The 14,708-nt window shown below is 41.7% G+C and overlaps 1 protein-coding gene across 1 annotated transcript in view; it reads left to right on the forward strand.

Moving 5' to 3' along the window:
* Positions 1–14,708, forward strand: part of DMGDH (dimethylglycine dehydrogenase) — a 94,096-nt gene that overhangs the window by 16,437 nt on the left and 62,951 nt on the right. The window contains exons 3-5 of the mRNA XM_053295437.1: positions 2,024–2,122; positions 8,605–8,769; positions 12,954–13,158. Of these exons, the coding sequence (XP_053151412.1) occupies positions 2,024–2,122; positions 8,605–8,769; positions 12,954–13,158 (469 nt within the window). The remainder of the gene's footprint in view (positions 1–2,023; positions 2,123–8,604; positions 8,770–12,953; positions 13,159–14,708) is intronic.

The following is a 14,708-nucleotide window of genomic DNA, read 5'->3' on the forward strand; positions in this document are numbered from 1 at the left end:
GCTACTCTGTGTTTGGGTAAATATGATCCTTCAAGTGAGGTGAGAAGCATCTGGCCTGATTATTCAGTAGTGAGGGAAATGCACTCTGTATATGTTCGGAGACATTTTCCTGTCTGAAAATTCCAGGTGATGATAATACAGTGATTTGGTAGTGATGGTCCCTGAAGTGGGATGGGAATGACTGTAATTATTCACTGGTTAGAGGTTGGTATATTCAAAAGTGCATGTGTACACACACACACACACACACACACACACACACACACACACACACTCATTCACAGAAGTGCTGAAGCAGCCTAGACTATGCTCTTATAATATAGAACACACAAGGCATCCATTATAGCTTTGCTGCTGCTGCAGTTTGACTTTGTTATGATTTTATGCAGCTATTTTAGCTTGTTTTAATACTGTGATAGTTTTAAAATATATCCATTATTATTCTATCATTTTTGTATTATGATGTTGTTTATAAACCTTTGCTGATGTAAGTCACCTTGAATACTTTGTAGAAGGGTGGGATATCTGTGTGGAAAGGTGGAGTTGCCATGGAAGATGTTGGCACCCCTGTAAGCTTTTTTTCCTCAGTACAAATAGAGGGAGGGAAGAATCCAGTTTGGGACCATGGCAAAGCAGAGAGTTGAAGTCTCCCTCCTCCAAGGCCACAATACCAATCTATGGGGGTCCCAATCTAGCAGGCATTTACTGGACAAAAAATAAGGATACTAGCCTTAATCATGCATTTAAATTAATCTGTAATTTGACCCTAAAACAAGTCTTGGGGCACCTAGATTAGCATAGGATAGATAGAAATAAAATAGAAATATCAGTTATTGCCATTATGAAAGGGTAACTGTTCTTTTCATTTTGTCTCTGCATACAAAATGTCTCTGCATAAAATTATAGCAGACCTTCTGAAGCTTCTTACAATTCATGGCCTTTGACCACACTGTTTATTTTTCTTTCTGTATCTGTATTGTGTGCATTTGCAAACAGTATCAGTATTTCCCTGGGCAACATCCAGACTAGTTAATCATAACTAAGCACCATTGAAATCAATGAGACAAGTTAGTCATGACAATACTAGGCAGAATCCAGACTAACTTAGTAGTGACTATGTCCCATTGAGATGTTTAATACTTCAGTTATTCATTTCAGTGGGACTTAGTCATCCCTAAGTTAGTCTGAATCCTGCTCAGTACTGTCAGAGAGGGGCCATGTAGCTCAGTGATAGCGTGCATACCTTGCATATAGGGGGTTAGGGTCCGTGTGAAGTGGAACCACTTCGCTTTGGGGACCCTCTGCCAACTTCAATGTTCAGAGACAACTTTGGAGCTTGTACAAGGTCCCTGATTTCCTTTGGCCCCCTTTGGCTCAGCTTTCAGGGGGCTTTGAGTCAAATCCATCAGCAATGGCTGCAGCCTCAGAAAAGGCTACTACATATCCCAGGAGCACCTCTGCCATTTCCCAGGACTCCATGGAAAATGGTAAAAAGGTATCCTCTTAAAAGTCAAGCTGCAGAATGTGGCTGCTTGCTTTCTCACAGCAAGGAGCAAAGATAACATCTAGAGCCTTTCCTCCTCACTCCTGCCAGTCCTAGCAAGTCGTTTGAGAGATGGAGGGAATGGCTGCAAGGGATAGGGGCAGGTCAAAGTGATGCTTTGAGTGGCTAAAGGGTTCGGTCTGGTTTGCTTCGCTTCAGCCCCACTCGCCCCTCTGCCAATGGTGCTTCAACTCGGCCCAAAGGCGGTCGAAGCATGTTGGAACTGGCCAAATCCCAATAGACCTCCAAAGCTTCACATAGCCGTGTGTGTGTGTGTGTGTGTGTGTGTGTGTGTGTGTGTGTGTGTGTGACGTTTCCCAGGCTTAATCTCTGGTATCTCCAGGCAACAGGATCAGAAGCAGGTGATGGGAAAGACCTCTAAGTAAGCCAGTCAAAGCAGACAATGCTGGGCTAGATGGACCAAGGGACTCTTTCCATAGAAGGCAGCTTCATATGTCTGGTGGTTCCTTTCCCCCCCAGGCAGGTTTGACAACCTATTTCCACCCTGGAATAAATCTGAAGAAAATCCATCACTACAGCATCAAGCTTTATGAAAAATTGGAAGAGGAGACAGGACAGGTGAATATCTTTAAAATTATTAAGGATCCATATTAATTTTGTGAAATATGGTATGCTATGCAAATATAGAATGAATTGCATAATTCTGCTGTTTGGGAACTTTAGACAGTGTATCTGTATACCATAAAATAATAGCTGGTATTTTTCGGATCTGTCTCATCCATTATTTCAGTATTTCCTTGAACTATCTTGACATATTAAATACTCGTATATCCACCACACACACACCCCTTGAGAATACTTTCTATACATGTAGTTATTGTTATCATTATTATTACTGTTATTACCAATATTTATATACTACTTTCCAACAAAAAAAATCTCAAAATGGTTTACCTAGAAAAAGAGATAAGATGATTACCTGTTCCAAAAGGACCAGCAACAGCCACTTAAGAAATACTGTGCTGGGTTTGAATAGAGACAGTCTCTCTCCCCTTGCTAAAAATAAGATATCACCACTTTAAAAAATACTTCTTTGCCCTGGGTAAAGTTCTGTTACACATGAATTCATTCTGAACCCATCTAGCCGTATCATTGTTTAATAATTAATTCTACACTTGATTTTAGCCAAAAAGCTGAGAAGCCTTTCTTTAGAAGTTAATTCTAAAGTTGTTTATAAATAGCATATATAAAGTTGTTAACATTCTTGAGAAGGAGCAAAAGTACTGTATATGGAATTAGAAAGCTCTATGGCAAAGTTTACTTGCCATAGTTACCTCGTTTTGTGAAGTGAAATGAAAGACCAAGTGACTTTGGGCACCATCAGAGAAACTTTGCTAATGTCAATGTGTGGTGTCTGTTTTGGAAGTCAGAAATCATTGGTCCCTTTTTTTGAGGAGCTGCCAAAAATGGAAAGTATTAAATGGTGTAAGTATTAAACAATTTTCTAACAAAACAGAGCTCACTGCTGTTATGCTTTGATGGTTGGATAAATTTTAAGCCAACCCTTTTCTGGTTTAAAGATTATTTGACTGTCAAGGCATGAGGACTTGGCTCCAATTTAGTCTCTTGAGGCTTCTTTGTATAAATCCATGAAAAGACCATTGATCCCACTACAGTATATCAATATTCGGCAGAAATGGCACAAACAGAAACAGCAGAGTGTTGAAATGAATATCATCATACCAAATGAAAAATGTGTTTCAAAATATGGTTAAAAGGGTGCCCAAGGTGGAGGACAAATGGAAGTATAAAGGGTGTAAAGAAAGCTTTGAGAATTAAACTTTCTAATGCACTTTAACATTGTGTTCCATATCAAATAGATTTTCTGGCAATCTGTTTTACAGCTGCTTCCCTCACAAACACAAAGCAATATTATGTATGTTTAACTGAGCTTTATTCAGAAACAATTCCATTTTTCCTCCCTCTCCTTTTCCTTTTTGACTCCACCCCCCACACTCCCTACAGGAGCCCCACAAGGACAAACTTCTAATTAACATGAGTGCACTACTGAGAGACCTTAAAGGCCAAGTTGAAGACAGATCATCCTGGAAAGAATCTATCTATGTGGTCGCTAAGAGTCAACACCGACTTGACGGCACTTAATCAATCAATCAATCAATTAAAAAATTGCCAGATACAACACAACACATGCTTCCCCTTTATAACAACCAGAATTGTATTCATTTAAAATTTGGTGACAAAGTCTTGAAGTCTTTTAGGTAGTCTCTTGTCACACACACTTCTCCTAATTCTTGGCATCTCTGGCACAGGAGCTGTTAGTGATTTGTTTTCTGGTACAAATAATTGTCTGTCACTTTCATCAGTCTCATCTGTGAGCTCAAAACTGGAGGCAAGATCAAATTCCAATCCAGTTGCTCTCCTGAGATCAGACTCCCTTCCCTCTTTTCTCACAGCATGCATGCTTGAAAGTCTTTAACTGTTCCATTCTCACCATCCAATACGACAGAATCTCCTCAGATTTTGACTATTTTGGTTCAGAATATCAGGAACATTCATTTCTCACTTTATAAGGCAGCCGTACTCAAAGTCCCCCACCTGAAACGTTTGATGTTTCATACCCTATTTCTGATTCACATAAAATTTATATTTTTGTTGCTTCTTCCCGCTCATGAACCTCTGCATCCTCAGGTTGAGATGGCACGTTGCCATTGGGTAAGTTTGGTAGTAGCTTTGCATCCTCTCAGCAGTTCAATAGAGTTTCATGGATTGCCTCCTTCCAGGGTTATTGTTGCGTAGTTGCCAGTTGTAAACGTTCTTTCACTAATCTATTCATTCTCTCCACTAAGCCATTCCCTCAAGGATGGTACAAGGAAATAGTATTATGTTTTATCCCATGGTTATGCAAATATTGCTCCATTTCAAATGAGGTAAGCTGTGTCCCATTGTCAGTCACCAGTTTTTTAGGAAGACCTTCTTTCACAAAAACTGCAGCCATGAACTGGATCACCTTGTTTGTAGTAACGTTGTCAGCAAATGAAAATTCTGGCCACCTGGAATAGTAATTTACCATCACTATAACAAATCTTTGGCTTTGATTAGTTATTAAAAAGCTGTATTATATCCAGGGCAAGTTTTTCCCAGGGACCATTGGGATATTCCACAGGAAAGGGAGTGGTAAAAGTCTTCTGAGATTTGTCACATACAGCAAAAGCCATATAGTGCCTGATTGCATTTTCAATGTGTTTCTCCATACCTGGCCACCAGAAATTTTCTCTGATTCGCCTTTTAGTCAAGCTCATGCCCAAGTGACCTTCGTGGACAATTATGATCACTTTTGCTTGTAACAAGGTTGGCACCACCAAACTATAAGTCTTAAGCACCAGTTCATTGAGAAGAGACAGCTCACTTGCTACATGTATGTACTGTTGAAGATGTTCAGGTACCTTGTTTTTGCATGGCCATCCATTAGATATGTAAGGTTTAAGTTCAGTAAGCACTTGATCAGCACAGAGGGCTGCTTTCCATTCGGAAGACATGATCACTCCATGTGTGGATGAAGCTATTTGCGCAATTACTAATTCATCTTCATCTTTTGGGATCTCCTCTTGGAATTGGAAGTCAAGATAAACAATCTGCAGTTGTATTCTGTTCCAAATACCTGGAAGATATTCCACCTAGAAATTAGTTTTGTGACCCCTTTGGCTATTCTTGGGGTTGCTCAACTTGTCCCTGAGTAGTAAATAAAGCAGATATGGGTTTATGGTTTGACCATAAAGTGAATTTTCTGCCCCACAAGGAAGTCCTGAAGTGCCTCATCACCCAGAAACATGTTAGAGCTTCTTTTTTCTACGACTGAATACATCTCTTCTGCAGTAAGCACTCTGGAAGCAAAAGCAACTTCCCTGTCCCCTTTTTGCTGAGTCAAGACAGCACTCAAACCATATTCAGGTGCATTAGTGATTACAATAGTGTGCCTGTTGGTTTCAAAAGAAGTGAGAGCATGGCTTTCAGCAATGGTCAGTTTGATAGTCTGAAAACTAACCTTGCAGGATGCATCCCAGCAGGATGCTACATGCTTTTTAAAAAGAAGGTGCAATGGAGCAACTTTTGAGGCAAATTATCTATCAAATTTAGAGTAATACTCGCAGAGTCCTAAAAATGATCGAAGTGCATCCTCACTGTGTGACTCTGATACTTCCCAAATAGCTTTCACCAAGTCTGATTTGGGATGTATGCCACTCTGCAATAGTGTGTGTCTCAAATACATCACCAAGTGTGTGCAAAACTGACATTTCTTTACAGAGATAGTAAGTCCGTGCTGTCGATGCTTTCTTAAGACTTCTGTCAGTTTAGCATCATGTTCCTCAATGGTTTTGCCATACACTAAAATGTCACCCTGAAAGTAAATGATGTCACCCATAGTCCCAAAAATTGCATGCATCATTCTTTGAAATACTGAAGCTGGCTAATCCAAAGAGCAGTTTTTTGAATTGAAAAAGACCCTCTGGGGTAATGAAGGCTGTGCATTTGTGAGAACTTTTGAATAGAGGAATTTGATGATAGTCCGAAGAAAAGTCCAAAGCTGTGAACATGGTGGCCTCTTTCAGAGTAAGCAGCATTTCATTGATACTGAGTAATGGATGGCAATCCACTACCATGTTGGAGTTCAAATCTCTTAAATCTATGCACATTTGACGTGTACCATTTGATTTTCGTACATGAACAATGGGAGAGATCCATTCTGATGAATCAACAGGTTTTATAATGTCAGCATGCTGTAGTCTTGAAAGCTCTTCTTTAAGTGGTCAACACAATGCTATGGGTACATTCATTGTTGTGTTCTACGGGTGTTGCATTTGCCTTCATCTGAATTTTGTGTTTGAAACGTATGACAATGCCAGGAGTATCAGCAAAAACATCCAAGAAATCAGCAATCATATCAGCATATGGATGCTCCATCATCTGTAATTCTGTGCTATTTAGGTGTGACACGATCCGTAGATCTTTCTGACGTTCCAGCCCAATATTGAAACTCCTTTTTGTGACACATACACTTTCCCTTCTGCAGTACGTCCTTTCTATTCCAGGGCACCAGTGAAGTATCCATTTATGACAACCGGGGAACCCACATAACCCCTATAGAGGATGTCAGAAGGCTGCAGGTGCAGATCTTATGTAGTGAGGAGTTTCTTGTAAAGTAGATGGGAAATGATAATGTATGGAGAACCAGAATCAGCCATCATCTACACTTCATGGCCATTAAGTTTTACTTGACAATGTGGAGAAGCAGGCTCTGAGTCTGTCACACTTAAAAACGTTGTTAGGAAGTGGTTCATCTGCTTCATCCTTATCATATAGTGAATCAGTAATGGAGTGGACAGCAGACTTGCAAACCTTAGCAAAGTATCCCCACTTTTTGCCCCTGTTGCAAATGACCTTGCATGCAGGACAGTGAGCAAAATGGGCTTTGTGGGCAGAGTCTCCACATCGATAGCAGTGGTAGCTCTTATTTTCTTGTGCTGCCCCTTTCTGGGTCAGTGCCCTATGAGAAGATTGGGCTTGGAAGGATTTAGACTGGATTTCAGGAAGTTGGTTTTGGGGTACCAAAGAGAATGATTTGGCACCATGAAGAGCATTTCCCACCCTCCTAGCCATCTTGATAACTTTATCCGTGGAAAAACGCTCCAGTGGCAGTTTTTCATGCAGGTTGGAGCAGTTTGTTTCCATAACAATCTGATCCGTGATAATTTCATCAGTAAAGTTGGCAAACTCACAGGTTACACTTAAGGTATGCAATGCTGTGACATATTGATCGATAGATTCACCAAGCAGTTCAGATCTAGAATAGAACTTGAAATGTTCAGCAATCATATTCAAAGTAGGTTGAAATGATCATCTGAGGCTTGAAGAGCAGCTCATAAGGGTTGGCATCACCCTCCAAGTTGTTAGGAAACAGCAAATGAGTACATATTCTTGGGCTTTCAGGGCCCAGGCAGTGAAGCAATACAGCCTTCTGCTTTGCTGGAGTAAAATCAGGGATCTGTATAGTGAGAAGGTAATTGCAGAAATAGGACCTCCATTGTTTCCAGGGAATAACAGGTTATCCTTGGGTGGACAAGAAAAGAGATGGTGGTGGGATATGAGCCATGCTGCAGAGGACATCCAGTGAACAACAGAATCTAGGACTGATAAGGAAAAAGTACCTTCGAGTGCAGGTCAGGGAGCTGAAGAAACAATCAGCAGCAGCAATGTAGAATGCAGCAGTTTAGGAATGTAGGCCTAGTAATGCATTGAAATGAAGGTGCAGGGATCTTTACAAGCTTTCCAGGCTCACACGCATAGCTGGTTCAAAATCTCATTGCCAAATGTTTTATAGCTGCTTCCCTTGCAAACACAAAACAATCTTCAGTTTGTTTAACTGAGCTTTATTCAGAAACAACTTCAATTTTTTCTCACTCCCTCTCATAGAAACATAGGAAGCTGCCATATACTGAGTCAGACCATAGGTCCATCTAGCTCAATACTGTCTACACAGACTGGCAGCGGCTTCTCCAAGGTTGCTGGCAGGAATCTCTCTCAGCTCTATCTTGGAGATACCAGAGAGGGAGGGAACTTGGAACCTTCTGCTCTTCCCAGAGTGGCTCCATCCCCTAAAGGGAATATTTTAGTGCTCACACATCAAGCCTCCCATTCATATGCAACCAGGGCAGACCCTGCTTAGCTAAGGGGACAAGTCATCCATGCTACCACAAGACAAGCTCTCCTCTGCATACCAGCTCTTATCTGCTTCCCTCCCTTTCTTTTTTGACTCCACACCCCTCCCCCCTCCACACACATACACACACTCTACAGGATCCCCACAAGGACAAACTTCTAATTAACAAAACATAAAATATTGCTGTATAGTGGCAAATACACAACCTTGTATTTGTAATTTGTATTGATAAATAGACAGCCTTGTATTTATTCTATAGCCTGTTCTGAAGGTACAGTTTATCATGATCACATAGCACTTTGTTGGATTGCTCATAGGTGTTCTATATTTGGAATCTGATAGTCTTTTGTTCTGTTTCTATTAGGCTGTAGGGTTTCATCAGCCAGGGAGTCTTCGAATTGCTTCAACCCCAACAAGAGTGGATGAGTTTAAATATCAAATGACTCGTGCTGGTTGGCACCCAGCAGAGCAATATCTTATTGGGCCAGAGAAAGTGCAAGAATTGTTCCCTTTATTAAACATGGAGAAGGTAAAACATTTTCTTTATAAATGTATTATACATTCAAAAGAGCACAACTTTAAGTATTCGTCTTTGAGGTACAAAGATATTTTAATAGTATATGACTCTATTAAATCATCAGGGCTTTCACTGGGAGCTTTGCCTGCAGTGAAAAGAAGACACAGCAAGAAAGAATCATGCAGGCTTAGAGTCAGCCTTACATGAAGCAATTCGAAGCAGTTGCTTCAAGCAGCAGATTTCAGATGGGGTTGATTTTTCTGTATCCAATATCCAGCTCTGTGTGTCTTTCTTTTTTTAAAAAAAATGACCTTCAGTCCAGAGGGAGGAAAGGGGAGGTCATTTCAAGTCTAAGCTACAGGTGTGAAAATGTCTAAGACTAGCACTGTGTAAGCTGTGTTGTGTGCAGAAACAGGACTTGGACATTAGTATTTAACATACTAATCTTATTTATTTGTTATTTCTCTGTGTAAACCATCCTGAGCCATTTTTGGAAGGGTGGTATAGAAATAGAATGAATAAAATAAATAAATAAAAGACGCAGCGGCAGCCAATATTATAATAATAGGTTGTTTGTGATCTAATCTAAACCATCTTTATCAATGTTTCGTAAATGAAACAGAGCAGCCTGCCTATAGTTGAATAGGGCAGGCAATGGAACATATCCTTTATTGATACACAAGTGGGGTTTGTGTTTGTTTTGACCTCTTGTCTACTATCAATGGGTTTTCGCGAACTCTGAGGAATTCATAATGTTTTCTGCAGCTAAATAATTAGATTTAGGGGTAAAAGGAACAGAAAGAGGAGCAATATTTTTGATAATGGCCAGAGGTGCACCTAAGTAATTTTGGAGCCTGGACCTAAAGGCCTTTGGAGGCCCCTCCCCTGTAAATGAAGCATCATCATAGTCGGCCGGGCGACCACACCACCCGGGACAGACTGAAGAGGATTTGAGAGCCCTCAGGGGCTGTGGAGTCCCTGGACTTTGGTCCAGAAGTCCAGGGGTAATAGCGCCTTTGGCAGGGGGTACTTTGAGCTCCTTTTCAAACCCCTTTGCCCTCAGAAACACAAAGCTGTGAAATGGCTGGTGAGAAAACAAGAGTTTTAGATACCTTCCCCCCAGAAGCAGGAGGGGTTGTGACTGCATGAGAAAGTATCCTTCAATCAGATAAATGTCCCACACTTTTTGTTCAAGGCCTCCTTCCTTCCCTTATCACAGAATCCCATTAGCTTAGCCTGTTGGCTTGTCTGTTAACTGCTAGCCCAGAAGCATTCTGTTCCATTGACTAACATGGGGGCATTTGGGGGAGGATGGGCCCCTTAGAAGTTTGGGTGGGTTTTTTTGGTCAAACGTCTTGAACACAGACACATCTGTGGGTCACCCAGAGTCTGCTAGTACTTCCCTCCCACCCACAGCCACTCTGTTTCTCTGTCCATAAGAATCATCACGTTTCTAGCTCTTTTGCAAGTATACAGAAGATACCTGGAATATTCTATTGTGCACAGCGATTGATACAGTTCATTTATTTATGACTTTTTTGCCCCTCTTCCACACAGGATGTAGAACAGAATTCTCAATAAAAAGGTTGTAGAAGCACTGTCGGTCTGTTATTTATTACTCACAGAGCATCTACAGTTACAAGGAACTCTGCAAGCAAAGGTTCAAAAAGGGACAGGCTGTGCCTAGAGGCTTCCCCATCCATTTTTCCATTCATGGCAGGGCTGTGGGGCAGACTAAGGATGCTGTTGTTCTGGAGCTACAACCAAGAAGAGAGCTTTTGAACATGTGCAGAGTGAATTGCCTTCCAGTACTAAATGACTCAAATACTCCCCCCATAAGCCAAGGGTGAGAGGGAGAGGGGCTTTCCAGGCAAACTAGAGAGCAAACTATCATGCTCTTTCTATTGGAAATGAAGCCCTGTGTCTGTCTGTCATTCCTTTGTCTATCAGAGTACCCAGCTGTCCATTCACAGAGCCCGGGACTATTCTGCCTGTCTTCGCTGCTGATCTAGCAGGTGACATCGGGGGCATAGCTACAACTGAACAAGAGAGTTGGGGAATGTCCCTGGGCCCCTAAGGGGCAGTGCCCCTATCCAGATGCTTCTCAGGGCTGATGTTGGGTGCCCTTAGCTTTAAGGACTGTGGAAGAGGAGGCAAAGCGAGAGCTTTAGGAAGGGCCATAGCTCAGTGGACGGGCACTGGCATCTACTCCAGGAAGGGATGCAAAAGATCCTTGCTAGGAGGAGCTCTCTGAAAGATGATGCTGGAAGTTCTCCTGTGGAGCTGCACAAAACTGGGAGGGGGGGCTGCGATTGAGCCTTGTCCCTCTCAGATGCCGAAATGGCCAAACGCACCTCCTGCGCCTCTCCATCGCCTCCGAGCACAGGACAAGAGAGTCCGTGTGGGGTTGGCTTGCAGCACCCACCTAGCAACCTCTTTGGTGCCTCTGGTGGGTCTGGCAAAGGTATTATTATTACATTTTATATCCCGCTCTTCCTCCAAGGAGCCCAGAGCGGTGTACTACATACTTAAGTTTCTCTTTCACAACAACCCTGTGAAGTAGGTTAGGCTGAGAGAGAAGCGACTGACTCAGAGTCACCCAGCTAGTATCATGGCTGAATGGGGATTTGAACTCAGGTCTCCCCAGTCCTAGTCCAGCACTCTAACCACTACTTCACACTGGCTGCGTGATGGGTACAGCTTGTCTTCCTTCCACTGCCTTCACAACCTGGCTAAGAGTGTGGGACAGTGAAGAGAACCAACTAAGTCCAGCACCTTGGGTGGGGGGAGGGCACTTTCCAACCACCAATAAGATTGGAGGCTGTTGCTGGCACAAGCAGCCTCCAGGTCTCGAGGCGGTAGGCTAAGAGAGAAAGTGGAGAGAAGGGAAGGGACCCAGGCATTCTGCTGAGGAAAGCCTACCATGGGGAGGCAGGTCAGTGGCCGCTAGGAGTGGTACGGCCCCATCCCATTCCCCCACTGAGAGGCCCCTGCCCAGCCCTCGCCCACACTGCAGTGGTGGGTGGCGGCGGGTGGCAGCGGCACCCACAGTTGCTGGGGACTGGGGTGGCCACGGGTGGCTGCCGCCATCATGTTTGGAGACACTCCCTGCAGGTGGTGGAGGACCAGGCCAGATCCCCATGGCCCGGTCCTAAGAGCGCCACTGAATTGCAATGACTATTCTTTTAGGGGCACTTGAACTTCAGACTAGCGCTGTCTATTCTTTCCTAATCACAAACAATAATAAGGTGGTTCTTCTTGCTTTTGTGCTTTCCAGATCCTAGCTACTATTGAATCAAGATGCTAGATTAGGTGGGCCATTGGTCTGGTCCAGCAGGGCTTTGTTTTTATTGAGACAAGGATTTATCCAGATGAGTAAAGTAATATGTATACAATGATAAAGAAGCTTTAAAACAATAATGGAACAATAAAAAAAAAAAGACCTGCTGAGCAGAGGACATTCAGAAAAGGGTAAGGCATAAAATTAGAGAGCAAATCATATATCATGGTAGATCAGAATCAAATAATAGAACCATGAAAGTATCAGGAACAAATATTAAAGAACATAAGAAGGAATTACCATCAATGCTGGTAAATATACTGATAGCATTTTCTGGTATTTTTCTTATGTTCTTGTATTTCTATCCCAAATTAAATATAAAACATTTCCTTTCGGCTTTTTTGATTGCTTTTCATGTGCATGGCAACCTTGTACAATACTTGAAAGCAGAACCCTATTTGGCAGATTGTTTTATCCAAACATAAATTTTTAGTTTTTGTAATGGATGAGATATAATTATCTATACTGCCATCCTAAACTCTTTGGAAGAAAGGAAGACATGAATGTGTTTAAACAAATAAATAGGGTGCATTCATACTCCTGTTGCGATCAGTAGCAAAACCCATATTGATTTGGATAAAGCATAATTGTAGTGCTTGGTTCAATGCTGAAATACATTGAATTTCTATAAAATATGTGCTCATTTTGAATTAGTTTTGAAAACTTCAACCATTTGATTCTTCTTTATGGCCAGATGTTGAATTTTCCTTTCCTAGAAATTACACTGAGCTAATTAGTTCCACATTATGTGAAATCTTAATGTTGAGCTCTCCCTTGTTTTTTTGTCACTCAGCAGATACTAAGTAAAACAGCAACACACTAATTTAACTTTATTTTATTTGACCCTGACCCCTAGGTTTTAGCAGGTCTGTACAATCCTGGAGATGGTCATATTGACCCTTATTCACTCACCATGGCCTTGGCTGCAGGGGCCAGAAAATATGGTGCATATTTGAATTATCCAGTTCAAGTAACTAATCTGAAATCAAGATCAGATGGAACCTGGGAAGTTGAAACTCCACATGGAACAATTCAAGCAAACAGAGTTGTGAATACAGCCGGTAAGAAATGAAAAATATTTTGATGACGTTGGAAGTTTTAACAAAAATAAATTTTGCAGGATGAAGTAACTCATACTAAGCAAAGATTGAGAACTAATGCTGTAATGAAGGCTTGCAGAAAGCTAATGATTTATGGTGTGCATCTGATGACCTCATGACATACATCTGGGCCTGAAGCAGTGGGTTTTTCATAATTTTAAATAGATTGTAGAATATTTGAATAATATCAATCAATGTTTAATGATTGTATAACAACATTTTATGTGAGTGGAATACTAATCTTAAATTCCATTACATAGGTTAGTGGATCTTATTTCCAGTTATTAGTTTGAGATTAGGATATGAAGCTTGCTCCAGGTCAGAATGTTTGTATAGTTTGCCCTTTGACTTGAAAAACAGAGGAAATTAGTTGCACTGTTGGGCAATTCCAGTCCTAAACGTCATGGATTATGGAAACAGCTTATTGGCATTGTGTATATTTGCACATTAGAAACACTTCCAAGATTAAAATGGGCTGTGTCTTTCTGCTTCTGGATATGACCATCAGCTTCTTTTTATTTAGTTAAGGTATGTGGTACATAGATTGTGAGAATCTTTTAGGTCTCCTCCTTTTCAGATTTCCATTTATTTTGTGGAAATGAAGGAGCTCCCTTTTCCCATTCTCCTCAGGAATTTTGACCATCTTCTTGTGACTTTTCATCTTATTACCTGATACTGTGTATCTTTGTGGTGATCCAGTATCCTTCACAACATGGGTTATGCGCCTGTGCAGTAGGCCCCGTGGAAGGATTTTCAAGCTCCCTCTGTCTACCATACCAGTTGCTCCCTCTATGGAGAAAACCTTGACACCATTGATATCAATGCCAACCGAGCCCGTGTCTGAATTTGGAAGGCAAGTACTTGCTTCCTCAAATGTCTCTGTATCACCTGATTTTGGCATCATCTTTCCTTCCACACTGTCCATGTTGAAGGAATTCCCTATCCTGCAGGACATTGACTATATCCTGGGGTCTCCACATACAACACTTTCTGGGTGAACCTTTAAGGGTTTTTCTTTTCATGGACTCGATGTCAAAGACGATATTCTGGTGCACTGCCTATCTCAAAAACACCATCAGCCTCACCAGTGAGAGTGACACCTGGTGTTTTCCTTCTTATTTTCCAAATCACCCTTGAAATGAAAGGTACCATCTTTCACTTCCTTCATACTCTTCTTATAGAAGGAAGATGGACTGTTGGAGCTCACTGGGGACTTTTACACACATGGCTTTTAGTTTGCATCTCCTCCAGAATGGAGGGTGCGAGTCCACATATCGGCTGATTTACCCCGAAGCTGCAGCGGGCTGTCAGGGACCAGTTAACACACAATTCTACTTTTCCCCAAATTACTGCTGCACATTCTCGTTTAGTCTGAATTATGTCCAGGGTAAATAAAAATCTTCTATTTGCAGCAGCTTTTTTTTTTAACCAAGCTTTCTGGTATGCCCCGCCGCTTCTTCTGTGATGTGTGGAGGGGCCATTGCCAATAATTCAGCTCCCCCCACAAAAAA

This window comes from Hemicordylus capensis, chromosome 2 (assembly GCF_027244095.1).
Source record: "Hemicordylus capensis ecotype Gifberg chromosome 2, rHemCap1.1.pri, whole genome shotgun sequence".
Taxonomy (NCBI): Eukaryota; Metazoa; Chordata; class Lepidosauria; order Squamata; family Cordylidae; genus Hemicordylus; species Hemicordylus capensis.